The following is a 15,701-nucleotide window of genomic DNA, read 5'->3' as shown; positions in this document are numbered from 1 at the left end:
AGTTGACATTTGCACGTCTGCGTCTAATTTCCCAGTGCAATGTGCCAATTTATATTCTACAAGACTTAAAACACGGTATTTACAAGTGCAGCAGAGAAAGGCATGAAAGAGGAGAGAAAATGGCACATAGAAGAAAAGACAAAGAGGAGGAGAAAGAAAGAAAAAAAAAAGCTCACCTGAGAACAAAGCAGCATGACGAGCTCCACCACTGAGGTGCTCGACTTCATACACACAAGACCTTTGGAGACAAAGCAGATGAACAGAACAGATATTAACCGCACGTTAGCTGTTATTTTATTATTAATAACAAGACAATACTTCAAATATAAATAATGCATATAGTCCTGCACCGACGTACACTGTTCCACATGGACAAAGCTTTCTTATATTTGCACATTTTAGGCCTTGATTTGTGCTCCCTAATTTGCCCTGATTTCTGCCATAAAACACTGCATCTGCAATACATTTACATGAGAACACACATGTCTACCTTCACACATGCCACACACTCACAGAAGACATTCACAGCTTCTTCCCACATCTCCGTTCTGTAGACGGCGAGCCACTGAAGCAGACAACCCTCTAATGAAACATGGGAAGGTGTGAAATTCTCATTTGTAGAAACAATGGCTGCAACTGGTCTTATATCCTACACCTTCAGCCCCTTCTGCTGCACTAGGTGAGAACCATTAAAGGTGCAATTATTTTAAAAAAAAAAAAACAAAAAAAAAAAACAGCAACTACATCTACAACTCATTAGAGAGAAACTCCATAGCACACGGCTGCTATTGTTTCATGGAGGATTGGGTGTCAGTCAGAGGAGAGAATAAAATATGCAGAATTTCAGAAGTCAGTAGGCATATTTTTAGAAATGGTGGGTTTGTGCATCTAAAATATAAAATAATAGTATGTTTTATTGGTTGATAGAATAAAGCTCTAATATTACATGTTGTATTAATTTCAATTATAATATCCACCAAAATGTTATGCAGAGATGTGCCAATTAGCAGAAAAGAGTATAAAGATCTCTATTAACTTAACATATTAAAGATACAATCTGCTGTCCAAATGTAATCGAAACTGCAGCCTCAGCATCAAAATATAAAACACTGAGATCTTAACGCAACTTTATATGGCAAAAAAAATTAAGAATCGGCCCTAAAAGGTCAATCAGACAACATTCAAAGGAAATGGTTTTACTGTACAATGTAGCACAGAATGCTAAATATTCAGAACCGTGTCTGGAGGGATCTCCCGGCCGCCGCTCCTCCATCCATTTCTATTCATGAGCGGAGACAGTCCGACTGAACATATTGTAAATACTCCGAGAGGATGTGACCCTTCTCTTGTACACAGAGTACCACGCTCGACCCCTTGTTATAGCAGTGACATGCCGAGCCATAAGTCAGTCCAGTCTGACACAGGAGTCAGGTGGCCAACTGACCCTGGCCTTGTGCTGGTAGACAAACTAAATGCATTCTATTTAAACACGGCCTGCCAGTCCTTTCCTGTAAACAGGGCAGGGTTAAGGCACGGGTGAATGTGGCATTGTGGGGTGATGTGCCGGCAGGCTGGGCCACTCAGGGGACAGCGAGAAGCAGGCGGCAGGCATCACAACAGCAGCAGTGTTCGTGCACGGCGCTTACCCGCCAACTCCAAGTGTAAAGCTCAGGGTGCACTCAACATAATTGCCGCAGTGACCAAATGTCTGCAAAGGGGGTGAAGGGATAGGGTGAGGCAAAGGGGGCACAGGGGGCACAGGAGGGCTTGACCCCAGGCAATCTAAGGAGTGATGGATGGCTGGTAATTACTGGTAAATGGAGCGCCTTTGCACTGCAGCACAGTATTTCAACTGTGAGCCTGGGAAGGGCCAGGGAGGAAAGTAGAAAGAGAGAGAGAAACCACAAACACTGCTGCTAGGACATACTGAAGTGGCTCAATAAAGTTAAATATCGTGTAGGTGTATTAAGCAAACGTGATTCTGTCAGTGTGCACATTTCACCAGCCTGGACGGGGTTAAACATGAAGAGTGCTGAGGCTTGAGCTGTCTATCTCTACGAGCCTGTTTGTGGGGTTACAGTCTGCAGTCTGAGATCAGCTCTGGTTTGTCAGCTTGGTCAGTCTGCTGACAGACTTTGAGTGAAAGGGTAACAGACATATTCACACTTGTCAGGGCTATGCTATCTGATTTTTTTCATTCCATCTTCTTGACATTGAGTGAGTAGCCTCAGCCACACGTCCGTGACATGCCCGCCTTTCTATTTACATTTATGCGGGGCATTACGCATGACGTATAGAGGAAAGACTGCCCACTCGTGGAGCTTAATTGGCTTTAATGGAAACATATTTATTTAAAAAGCAGTTAGTAGTGTTTCAAATGCTCTTTTCTAAAAATCAAGATTGGTTGTATCAGATAAGTAAAATCCTACTCTTGATTAAGCTTTGTAAAGGTGATTACTTTAAAAGCCTGAATTAAAAATCTGTACCAGGTCCCCATAAAAATATTCTTCAAATTTCAGATAAAGCACAACTAAACACAGTATTTGCCACTGAAAACACTGTAATTAAGTTAACTGGCAGTGTAACCAGTTCACAAATCAACTATAATCAGCACAATGTGGATATGTGTCAAACATTTTTTTATTTTTTTTTATTTCCCGGAAGGTCTTTTATAAGGTTATGGGAGTGCATACTTTCAGCCTACTGTCATTCTCTGCATAGACCTCTGAAACTAAAATCGCTTTCGCTTACAGTTTAAAAAAAAACAAAAAAAAAACGTTGGCAATGACAAAAGGCAGAGATACCATTTCGCTTGCATGTCAAGAGTCTGCAGGGCCACACACATATCTTGCAGTGCGCACGCACAGTCTGCAGACACACAGTCTCACAGATGCACGTGCTGACTGCGGTGGCAGTGTGTTCTTAGCCAAAACAAGCCTGGGGAATAGAGTGGCAGTGCATATACACACACACACGTACACACATACACATGCAGGCACACAGCCCCTGAGGTTAGGCACAAGTAGCACTGTGAGGCGCTGCCAACCTGAGGCCTGTGGAAGGCTCTGGGAGTCTTCACACAGCCGGCAGGAAATAGGTCTAGAGACCAGAGTGGAGTGCAGCAGACTTCTGCAAACACTGTGCACAACCAAACCAGTCAGCACGGCTCTTTAGCTGTTTGCACTATGACTGCTGTTTAAAATAAAAAAAACTATGACAGAGAGTAGCAAGGGCTGAAGAGCTCATGATTGAGAGTTTCACCTAAAGCCTGTCACTTTAATATCAACGGCTGTTAATGCATTGCTGAAAATTTAACAAGGTCTCAGTGAGCTGCTACACAGATGAGACATAACATTATCGCCACCTTCCTAATATTGTGTAGGTCTCCCTTGTGCATCCAAAACAGATGCGACTCATTAGTGAATGGACATGGGCCTTCTGAGGGTGTCCTGTGGTGTCTGGCAACAGGATGTGTCTTTGGCCTTTGGGTCTATGGGTTGAAGGGAGGGGCCTCTGTAGGTCATCCCACAGATACTTGATCACTTTGGGATCTAGTGAATTTGGAGGCCAGGTCAACACTGTTTTTCATGTTTGTTTGTTTTTTTAGTTGTTCCTAAAGCGTTTTTGTGTGTGTGTCTGTGTCAGGCTGCATCCTGCTGGGGATGGCTGCTGCCATCAAGGAGTGTCATTGCTATGGGGAGGGGGTGCCTGGTCTGGTCTAGGTGGGTGCTACATGTTTAAGTAACATCCACAAGAATGTCAGGTCCAAAGGTTTCCTAGCAGAATGCTGTATTGTGACAAGACGGTCAATGTTATTTACTTCTCCTGTCATAATGTTATGGCTGATAAATGTACTTTGCATGTGAGTGGACTTGGATCTTAATGTGCTCAAATCTGCTGTATACTGCATGGAACAAAACAGAAAAGAGCATTCTTACAATGGAGCTGCTGCACTTCACTCAACATTTGACCAAAAAAGATAAAAAAAAAAAAAAAAAGCATAAAATAACAGGGCAAGTTGGAAAATGCAATCTTAGCTTAGCACTAAAAATATCACAAGGAGGAAGCGAAGGCCACCAATTGTTTAAACATTCATTTCAAAATGACATTTGTTGTGACTGTGAAACACTGATGTTTAAAAATACTCCATCTAGGAATAATCCTCAATATGTGGAGTGAAGCACGAACATGCCACAAGATGAATGAAACGGAGAGCGGACTTAATCAGACTGTGACAGACCCCCAGCTTGAGTGCAAAATAGTGACTCTCCTGTCAGCACCTACTACTGCGTACGCATCCATCAATGAGGCAGCCGGTGGAGTACATACAATGAGTAAGGTGAAGGGGACAGGACTGCACACAGAGAACAGAGAATAAAATGCCCCGTTCAACTTCCGCACCTTCTATGAGCAGCTCTTGTCCGTGGCTGCCCAGCAGGGTGCGTGACAGGAAAGGTGCAAAGTCCACAAAGATCTCTCTCAGCAGGGGTGCCACTTTCTCCAAGGCCCGTTCCAGCTTGGTAGTAATGCTGTCAACGAGAGCAGATAAAAGCAGAAGTCACGAAAGGAAATTAAAACTGGAGCAAAAAATGTAAAGGAGGTAATGGTGTGACCTTCTAACAAGTGTGAGGTGGGAAAAGAGCAGCAAGGGCTCCACAGTTGACCCAGTGCACACAGCTAACAGCAGTTAGTGTGTGCAGGTGGGTGCAGAGAGTAACTTGCACATTTCAGAGACTGCAGATGCTAGATATCCATGAAATGTCAATAAAAAAGAAGATTTACTCTCGTGAATACATATCTCGCCAGCTGTTTGCAATCTTTGCCGTGATATGTTACCAGGTTTTCGCATAAGATCACAGTTGTACAGCTCCACAGAGGTGCTTCCATATCTTCTCCACGCTCACTACATGCCTCAGCCTGACATTATCTGAGCACCTCGGACTAAAAAAAACAAACATACTGGAGTCGTGCAGCCATACGACTCCGACAGTATACGAGGCAAGAGTCACGGCTCAAGCTGTATCATATCTCCGCACTCTATGTGTACACACAGGTAAAAAAAAAATATATAAATTTTTTTTTAAAAAGAGGCAACACGAGGAGAGCAGAAGCTTGTTTTCCCAGCTAAGATGGACACAACGCAGCAGGACAGAAAGAGACACGGAGAGAAGAGAGGACTGTTTGATTCGGGATTTGTGTGAATGTGTAGTGTAATCTGCCTTCCAGCAACCTGGGAAAACACAGCCGAGGCATGACAGACTAGCATAAAATGCGGGATGCAGGGGGTCCGGGAGGCTAACATAGATGTCCTTGCCTAAGACACTGGCCTGCACCTCTGGAGGCTGCCTGTAATCCTGTCAGGGAGCTAAAGGCTTTGAGCTCGGGAGGTGTCAGCCTCTCACGCAGTGGATGCTGGTCCACTTCACAAAAGGCACTGAAATAAAGAGGGGGGGGAGAACAAAATAAGCCACAGACATGCAGTTTTATGATTTAAAGCTTGGGCTCATGAAAAATCTATTATTCTAATCATATCTGTTTGTTATTTTTCGACTGGAGCAGGCGATTCAGCTTTTTTTCCTCGTCTAAAATATAAGTTAGGCATCAGCAGGCTCTGCACCAAGATAGTACTATCATTGACTCCACAGTTACGCTAAGTGATGTCGGTTACTGCTGCCATGGCAACTGAATCTCTATTCCTAAAGCAGAACACACTGAGGCAAAGAGAGAGAGAGAGTCTGGAGAAAGACCTGGGCTCTCAGCAGTCAGCGGGAGAGTAGATCTAAGGACGTCTGTCACCAGCTATTACAGCACGGGGAGATGATGAGTCAAGGTCGCAACATGCAGAAACACACACACACACACACACACACACACACACACACACACACACGTGCATAAAGAGCCAAACTTTGTTACAGTGCAACACATACAAAACCACCTCTTTTTATTGGTGGCATTTTGTTTTGACAATGTGGAGAAAAGAAAAGTGTCTGAATTTACCAAATCAAAAGAAGCATTGTTCGGTGTAGACACTGTGCAGTAGTTATCCATCAAACAAACCAGAGGAAAATATAAATATCACAAAACCCAAGATGAAACTCACACACACACACTCTCTCACACACACACAACTTAACGTACGAGTAGATTTTAGTCTGGTGGTACCTCATGTTCTCTACTGTGTCCTCAGGCATGGGGGCCACCGTCTGCACGGCTGGAAGATTTTTACTGGTGGCTCCGTTGACAAAACTGGAGGAAGAGGAGGAGGAAGACGCAGCCGCATCGGTGGCACCTGCAGGATAAGCATGCAACATTATTACATATTACCAAGTATATATATGGTTTTATTTATACTAATTTTACAGATGGGGGAAGGATTTGGGAAACAAAATCCTTCTTAATGTTAAACATATTTAAAATACTGGATTTTGACAAAGATTAAATACAAATCTAAAATTTAAAAATCATAATATACATTAAGAGAAGGCGCATTATCTGAAAGGATAATGAGAAATTATAAAACCAGGAACAATATGGCTTTTGACTTGCACAAATCAAACCCTTAAACGTTAAATTAAACACAATGGAAGTAATTAATTTACTATAACAAGAAGAAAAATTAACCAACACATCAGGACAAAATCTGCATTTCTTTTAAACATTATTACACTGTGCCTTCTTTAAATCAAAGCCAAAATTAGGATATCGTGAGAGTAATTCAAAGGTGAGTGCAGGGTCAAATTTTCTTGGTAGACTGAGCAGCCAAGAATAAAATCCTTCTTTCTGACCTTGTGAGGTTAAAAAACGGTGAGCGTGATATCATGAGGTCTGGGTGAAAGCCTGTGGCTTTAGCTGAAGGCACACATTCACTTGGATACACTTCTCACATTCCTGCACAGGGGCTCTGAGCGATGAGGGAGTTTTTTTTATAGATAGAGCGCATTAAAAAGGTGTTGGGGCTCCTAATGGTTCTTGGTGTTAAGTGCGTCCTTTCAGAGGCCCAGACTACACGAGCCCCGAGGTGAAGCGGGCTCAATGCAGCAAAGCCCCAAAGGAGAAGCAGTGTGATTTCAGGGGGAAGGAGAGGACGTGCATGCAGTCAGGCAGTCAGGCAGGCAGGCAGGCAGGCAGGCAAGCAGGAGCACACACTGAATTGCAAATGCATCTTCACTATTAAAAGGGTATTTGTTTTACTGCATAATGCAGGCAGATCCCTGTGGCTGAAGGACAGTGGTTTTTATTTGGCAGTCCACAGAGCTGTTGCAGACAGTGAAAGGAAGGGAAAGAGGGCCATCTAGTGTTGAGTATATCACCCTGCAAGGGCGATCACGATCACATGATCAAGCAGAGGAAAAATGCTTTGTTTCTACTCTTGGGAGTCGGTGAAAGAAAAACCCAGAGAGTCATTAAGATATACAGTAATTACGCAAATGAAGTATTCTCAAATTGCTCTCGAGCGTTTTTTTTTTTTTTTTTGAAAATCAACAACACCAGTGGGGCTTCAGTCCACTCCAGTAACCTTGCACATGACCTACCCGTGGTGTTGATCATGCTTTTGGGGGTCGCGGAGGCGGCAGCAAAGATGTTGGGGGTGCTGCCGGTTGTCAGGCCAGGAGAGGTGCTGGTGCTGCTGCTGCTTCCCACTGTGTTAACCGCTAAGCTGCCAGGGGAGGTTTTCTTCACAGGCACCACCACACTCCTGCAGGGAACACACACAGAATATGCATCACTCACACACACACACACAACAAAAAAATGTATATACTTACAAATAAATATACATGTATTATAAACAGAATAAACAGCAGATGTGGCAGAGTGAGAAGAACCAGCTGGGGTATGTTGTCTGGAGTAAGACACTGCACATCTAAGAGCTCCAAAGGGCTGCAACTACAGGTGGTAACTGTAGATTCAAACGGTAATAACTTCACGCAATTATTCATATATTCTGACTCATGAGCTTCATGTGATAATGCTGGAAAAACTGCTGGACTAGAACTGTGGGTGAAATACAATTTTCTAGTTTTGTGGAAAGGTTATTAATTGACAGAAACCTGGGACCGGGGGGGGGGGTGGGGGGGTAAAGAACAAATTAGCCAGACGTGTAGCAGGTTAGTTTTAGACTTGTCCTAATAAAAGCTGACAGTCAGTTGAGAAAGCATCCAGCACAGATTAAAAAATATATATACACATATATATATACACACACACACAGGATTTCCTTCCAAACACACTCATTCATTCACGTGTTTTGGGGGAAAGAGTAGGAGGATAGTAATCATCTGTATTATTTCTCGGTGCTTCCTTGCCAGCGTGCCCTCACATGAGCCAAACCATCCGAAAGTTAAACATTCTGACCTGCAACTCCATCTTTCAGCGCGCACGCATGCATGCAAGGCAAACAGACCCGCACATGTACACAAGGGACTAAAATAAATAAACCCGAGGGCCAGCCAACTAAGCTACTAGACTTTCCTTTACATCTGCTCCTGCCACCAGTGGTCCTTTTTCCGCACTCCGCTCCGCTGGGAGGAGATGAAAAACATCCCCAAAACCCCAACCACAAATTCTGCAGGAGCAACGTGGCCGCCGTCAGTGACACATACTTAACAAAGCTCCTGTGTACAAACTGACAAAACGACAACTCGTTGAGCCTGAGATTTAAGACCTTCCTATCTGGCATGTGGTCTGTGCTGACATACAGAGCAGCATCTGGTTTAGCTGGAAAATGCATAATCATAAAAACTGTGGTATTTCTTTTTTTTGTTAAGTTGATGATGGAAATTCAAACTTTGAAAGTAAGGATGAAAGAATTGGCAGCAAATACATGAAACATCAAAAAACATGAATAACAATACACATGCATAAGCCAAGTATGAACCTAAATATAACGGTGGTTTCCCTTTTATTTCCAGAAGCTACTGCACAAAACATGACATTGTGTCGCACATAAAAGGGACAGAGTTCTTTAATGAAACATGTAAAGAAAAGCTGGGGAAGTCTTGAGATGAAAATTAGACTTGTGACCCCGTCCAACGGCGCGGGGAAAGCACCGGGCCTCCGTTCGCATGCGATCTGCTTGGCCGCGGATTAAAGAAGATGCAGTGAACTTGGCCCTGCAGAAGCTCTCCGACAGGAAAGAGAAGGAAAACTTGTCCTTATCGGGTCTGCAGTTGGCCTTCGGGTCTGTGGAGGTGCCAGATAATGTCTCGTCCAATCTCCTGCAGTTACTCCGGGTGACACAGGCCAGGCCTCCGCTCTGTCACGAGCTAAGCCTGTTGTCATCTGAAGCAAATCCCCAGAAATCCTCCCTCAACAAAACAACACAGACTTTTCAGTGTCGTTTGTTGCTGCTTTATATCCACGGTCCATCTCATAGATCATGTTAAACACGCCACGGGAAATGAACCTAATTCGGCCTGGATGTTTTTTTTTTTTGTTTTTTTTTCCCCCGTCTGTTTAAGAATTTATCTTTTTACCGATCTCTCTCAAAATTATCACAACTCTGATGTTTTATTTAAGCTCCCTATGAATAAAATATACAGGAAGTAGATTATATTACACATTAACTGCAGGAGTATTGCCTCATTGACAAGTACCTGACAGGAATACAATACCAAAAATAGCAGTAACAATATTTGAAACTTAGCAGATCAAATCACAGAGAAAGGTGTAAAAGAGAGAGAGAGAGAGAGCCAAGAAATGCTTGAAAGCGTCCTGAAATATTAATATCTCCAGGGATACAGCCGTGCTCTGAAGAACACTGATGACAAGTATCATTTATTTAGTAGATCTTCGTTCGGCTCTCCTCTGTGAAATCTCATTGACAGATTTCAGAACATCAGTGGCATTTTCTTTTTTTTTTTGATTGTAGGAACTGGAATTTAATTTCCAAATTCATCCCCACGCTCGGGTTGCTCCAGCAGAAGCGTGCCCGCGCTTCTGTTGTAGCCCGGGACGTTGCATATTATATCTACAAGGGAGCTGATAAAACACGAACCTCTTTTAATGAATAATTCATTACCCGAGCGCTCATGAATCATGTATAGATTATCTAGTGCATATTTTATTAACAGGATTGTCTTAATTGAGTTGCGGAGAATAAAGCAAGGATTAATCTCCGGGTTGAATATTAATGAGGTGTGCGGCTGCGTGGAGACGACTCCAATGCAAAGTATAACCAAAGTAATGTTTCCCTTTATAAGCCCAAAATCTAATCTAATCATGCTTTATTCAGAGATACAAAGAGAGATACAGAGGAAATGTGCTGCGCTTACATTCCACATACAAATTCAATAACAACACTGCTCTCCATCATGTGAAAATGTGGGGACAAACAATATTTTACAGGAGGCTTCTGCAAAGGAGGAAAAGGCGAAGAAGTTGGGGATTAATGAAGTATTTCTTTACTGTATTCCCATCTGGTCTAATGGAAATCTGGTTTTCAACCGGTCCTCTATGAAAGTAGAGGGGCCTCGGTGACAACTGCCCCGCTGCACTCCACTCCACTTTGGGCCATTTTTCCCTCCTCTTTTTTTTTTTTTTTTTTGATGTTGTCACTCCCAATCTATTTCTGCCCTGACAGACAAATGAAAGGGCCTGTCCGTGGCTGGCAGCTCATTTCGCTGGCAGGTGGCAAACAATTAGACACAGCAAATAGAGGCCGGAGGGGAGGGAGAGAGGGGTAGGTGGAGAGAGGGAGGGAGGGGGTGACATGAAAAGCATGAGACAAAGTTGTAAATGTGGTCAGGAGGCTTTGTGTGAAAGCATTTCAAAAATAATACACTTTGCCGCGGCGACTCATTTCAGGCTGCCACTTCCCATTACGGACGTGAGCGGTGAGGATGATGGCTGGCTGTGGTGCGGTGCGCGGTCACTTCTGTTCAATCCGTCATCAAGGCCCCTGAGACCCCCACCCTCTCAGCTGTCCTCTCCACATACTCCTCCATCTTTCCCCTCTATTCATCAGGCTCACCTCAGCAGCAGCAGCAGCATGTATTAAAGAGAAGGGAGCCCCTATTGTTGCTCCTGACTCAGTGTGTCCACAGACAGAGCTGAGATCTCTAGTGGTGTCCACAGAACAAACAGAGTATTTTTTTCTTCTTTTTTTTGCTGCCAAAGTAAATCAAATTACTCAAAGAAAGAAAAATGACGTTTTTTTAAAAACTTTATCAGCCATAGGAAACCGGGATCAGGGGGAGCTGAGGCTTGAAATCCCTCCAGGAGCAGGTTTGTAAACACCCAAAGCCAGACAGATTACTGTGTGGTTTTATCTAATCCAGGAATGTAAATAAACTGCAGCAGTACCGCAGCACTTCAGAAACTCTTTCAAACACAGAGAGAATTCCTCGCTCTGGGGAATGGCTACAACACAAGTGGTCGGAAATGAATAATGTGCTGCACGCTACTTAGGAACCATTAGTGGGGTACTGGATAACGGAGATAAACCCGAAGGATTAACAACACCGTTCTTACAGTGACTCGAGAGATCGCTCACAACCACCCACGCTTTATAGATGCAGAGGAGATGTTCTTCAAAGTTTCAGCTTCTGAATATCTATAAATACCAATCAAGAACCTTTTATATTTTATATTTCTGAGCTGATACGTTGTTTTTTTACTGGACAATGACAATAAAACCTTCTATTATAAACTTCTATTCTATTGTAATCCATACTTTGCATCATAAGTTTGCATTATCTTTATCTATACATTGTGTTTTGATGCCACGCTATCCTACAATGATGGTGACAGTTGATATAATTGACAGCTAAAGGTAGCATGTTAGCTGATTCTTACACTTTGCTAAAGCTATGAACCAATGAATGCTTAGAAAATGCAAAAAGCATCAGTAAGTGTTTCAATGGCTGGAACAGGCAGGAAAAAAATGATGCTGCATCATGAATTCAAAACTGTGCATCAGCAACAGATGACTAATGACTTCCTCACCTGTCAAAGGAGTGAAACTGCATGGGCAGCATGGCCTGGGCCTTGGCAGCGAGGTCGGGGTAGCACACAGGCTCCAGGCCAGGCTCCGTCCCCTCCACGGGAGCTGCTACCAGGCTCTTTAAAATCTCCTTGACATTGATGCCCTTATTGGTCTGACTCATGCTGATGATGGAGGAGGAGGAGGAAGAGGAGGAGGAGGAGGATTTGAGCGCCTCCACAGTGGACAGGCTCTCTTGGGACTTCTTCACCTCTGAGGACAGCGTAGATATCAGCTCGCTCATGGCGCCCGGCCCTCTCATGCTGTGGTCCAGGTCGGACCCGTTGAGGACGCTGGCTACCTGCTCCTCTCCGATCCCAGAGTCAGTGTGGGGAAGAGAGCCCTCTATGCGCAGATCTTCTGATGGCAGAAGGTTGTTTTCAAATGTAGGGGGTGTTTCTGCACATCACAAAACAGACAGAGACCTGGGTTAGTCACATAAATAAATATACACACAGATCAGGCATAACATTATGACCTCCTATCCTAATATTGTGCAGGTCTCCCTTGTGCTTCCAAAACAGTTGTGACTCATCAGAGAATGGACATGGGCCTTCTGAGTGTGTCCAGTGGTGTCTGGAAACAGAAAGCTGTTCAGGGGAGGGGCCTCTGTAGATCACCACAGATACTAGATCAGATTGGGATCTAGTGAATCTGGAGGCCAGGTCAACATCTTGTGCTGTTCTTCATGTTTTTTTGAGTTGGTCCTAAACCATTTTTGTGTGTGTGCCTGTGTCAGGCTGCATCCTGCTGGGGATGGCTGCTGCCATCAAGGAGTGTCATTGCTATGGGGTGGGGGTGTCTGGTCTGGTCTAGGTGGGCGCTACATGTATAAGTAACATCCACACGAATGAATGTCAGGTCCGAAAGTTTTCAAGCAGAACACTGAACTGTCACAGGATGGTCAGTGTTATTTACTTCTCCTGTCAGTGGTTTTAATGTTATGGCTGATTGGTGTATAAATTATGTATGTTGCTTTAATAGCATTGTACAACAAATTGATTATTCATTTTTTATTTCCATTTTCATCTAGGATTTAATGAGTAGGCATTTGGTCAAAAAAGCAATGAAAGGTTGAAAATATGAAACCATCAAGAGTCTTCAAACTACAAATTTTCCTCTTATGAACAGCCTCCAGAAATTGAAAATGTGATGACTCTTGGTTTGGAAACCAATCCTAAGATCAAAGATAAAAATATCACACATTTATTTTCCCATATAGCGACTTAAAACTGGCATAGTATTTGCCAGGAGAAGTCAGAAATTGGGATTTAAAACGAAATAATTCAACACCAATGCCAGTGACTACTGACTGCATTCCAGAGCTAGCTTTACAATCCTAGCCAAAGAGTAAATTTAGCATGTGCAGAGAGAGCCACATGCCAGGGCAGCTTCTTAGATCTCTCTCCAGAAGCTGTGATTCTCTGGTGAGATTATCTCTCTGTTATTCCCCTTCCATGCTAATAAAACATAAATCCTTTTCTCCAGCTTCCTCTTGCCTAAAGTTATATCTGAGTTACTCCTTTGACAGAGAGGCAGTGGAATAGATATGCTGCTCTATTATTCTGGGACACTTGATAATGCATCTTTCTAGTCTCATGATAATCCGCAACATTTGGGGGTACGTATAGGATCTATATGGGGATCAACTTGACCCAACAAAATGTTTTCCCCAGAAACCTGCAGAGGTGCCTCTCTAGTCAGATTCAGGTTCATCCTGACCCAGTGGTTACCTAGATGCAAAGGCGGCCATATTAATATTCATCACATGCCCCCTAACGAGGTCAGCAGGGCCTGATTTAGCTTGCGAGTTGTCTGGCTTCCTGGTCCGTCAGACAATCGTCTGCCACATGCCGTCTGGAAAATTCCCCTATTTTCTGGTGAAATTTATGAAGGCGGCAGTGTGCCTCTCTCCTCCCAGCAACCTCTATGATCCCATTCTCCTCTGGTGGATTGCTTGCCTAATGGGCACTGACAGATGGGGCTGAAAATAGCAAGCCTGGCTCCACTGCCCCAAAAACCAACAGCAGTTGGCCAGCATGCGGCTGCTTTCTCATCCTTCAGCTCCTCACTGCTCATCTTCTGTCTTCCTTCTCTCTGTGTCGTTACACTTCCATATTTCCTTTGGCCTCTTTCCTCTTTTTCACTTTCCCATTTGTCTTAATGCAAGTTTATAAAGCACGCTCACTTGTGCATTTCATAATAGCGAGCTGGCACTGAAGCAGACACTGTGTTAAACCTTTGTAGGCAGGCACTGATTTCCTTTCATGTGACTTGATGTATGATTTATGACTGAAGGCATTTACTACCTTTTATTTCAGAGAGAACGTTGATGCCTTTTCAAGTTCACAACCGCCATCTCCAGCCCCGGTGTGTTTGCTTCCAGATTTAATTCTGTGCGGTGCAATTAGCAGAGCTCATGAATAAATCATAGGTGAGCCGGTGGAGTGCAGGCAGGGTATCCCTGTTATTTTACTGAATGAGCTCTCAGCTCTCACAAGCTGGCACCACAGCAAGGACACTTCACATTTGTGTATATCGGGCTCAGTCACTTCAAACAAAGATTAGGTGAGCAGAAGAATGAACGTGAGTAAGGCAGCTTGTCAGCACCTGTGCTGGTTGGCGAGTTGATCTCGTGACGCATGCTGCGACCTGACTGGACGCTTATCCTGGCAGTCTCACGTTGGGGCTCCAGGATGTCGCGGTATTTGGAGACCATGAGGACAGAGATGAAGTACACCACAGCTAAAGCCAGGAACTGGGCCTGCTTACTGTCATCCTGTGAAGAAGAATGACAAAACAGTTATGCCACTTTCTATTCAGAAGATTGACATTTTTCATACAGTCCACTGCTGCTGCCTGTAATGGTCCTCTCAAAGGAAATTCACCTCGCATAAAGCATGAAAACATGTATAAAGTGCTGCCATATTTTTACTACTTGCTTTAAAATGTGTTCCTTTGAAGAACTGTCATTCAAAAACATTGAGGTGACTCTGCTGTTTCACCTGTTGTTTGAAAGCTTTGCATTGGACACCTCTTCGTCTGCCAAAATCTAATCCTATTCTCATGCTCGCTACCTGCGGCCAAGTCTTTGTGACAAACACATCTCCCACAACACACGCACGTAAGACCCGGACTGGCTTACCACATCACGGAACACCACAGCGCGGAGTCGATTGATGTCCACGTCCTGCAGAAGGCGATCAGGGTCCTTGATGGGAGACAGGTTACTAGGGACAGCCTCTATGGCTGTCTAAAGCAGAGAGATAACACTGTATGACATGCTACTCTGTTCAGTCGAAGCTCAGTTCAACACGATTTTGCTGTTACTTTTATCTTTGTGCATAATTTTAAGGATTAAGGAAATGGTAGCCAAAGATGCGTGTTCAAAGACAGATTTGGTATCACATGGTTTGCAGATGACACCTAGAATTTGAGAAATGCTTTTGAGCATTATGTGCATGGACTAAAGTCACCTTACAATACCTTTGCTTTATATACTGCAGATGAAATGTTCAAGCAGCGGTTCAGTAACCAAAGCCGAGGCATGTGACATTACATCCTACCTTGCTGGAGGTCACAGCATTTTGCAGGATTTCCTGAGTCTTGTTGTTGGGAATGGAAGACGTATTTCCCCTTTCTCTGTGTCTGTGCCTGCACTCCAGGCAGTTCCTAACAGCCACACAACACACTGCACACAAACAGAGGACCGCGC

The 15,701-nt window shown here is 43.8% G+C and overlaps 1 protein-coding gene across 1 annotated transcript in view; it reads right to left on the bottom strand.

The window, feature by feature from the left end:
• Nucleotides 1-15,701, bottom strand: part of nbeab (neurobeachin b) — a gene marked incomplete at its 5' end in the record, with an annotated part of 190,781 nt that overhangs the window by 86,184 nt on the left and 88,896 nt on the right. The window contains 9 exons of the mRNA XM_084558818.1: nt 177-238; nt 4,402-4,529; nt 5,315-5,434; nt 6,166-6,292; nt 7,536-7,699; nt 11,950-12,385; nt 14,597-14,765; nt 15,132-15,239; nt 15,553-15,677. Of these exons, the coding sequence (XP_084414944.1) occupies nt 177-238; nt 4,402-4,529; nt 5,315-5,434; nt 6,166-6,292; nt 7,536-7,699; nt 11,950-12,385; nt 14,597-14,765; nt 15,132-15,239; nt 15,553-15,677 (1,439 nt within the window). The remainder of the gene's footprint in view (nt 1-176; nt 239-4,401; nt 4,530-5,314; nt 5,435-6,165; nt 6,293-7,535; nt 7,700-11,949; nt 12,386-14,596; nt 14,766-15,131; nt 15,240-15,552; nt 15,678-15,701) is intronic.

Source organism: Chelon labrosus (genome assembly GCF_963514085.1).
Source record: "Chelon labrosus genome assembly, chromosome: 13".
NCBI classification, from domain to species: domain Eukaryota; kingdom Metazoa; phylum Chordata; class Actinopteri; order Mugiliformes; family Mugilidae; genus Chelon; species Chelon labrosus.
Note: the sequence above shows the minus strand (reverse complement) of the source record. Positions and strands in the feature narration are given on the sequence as shown.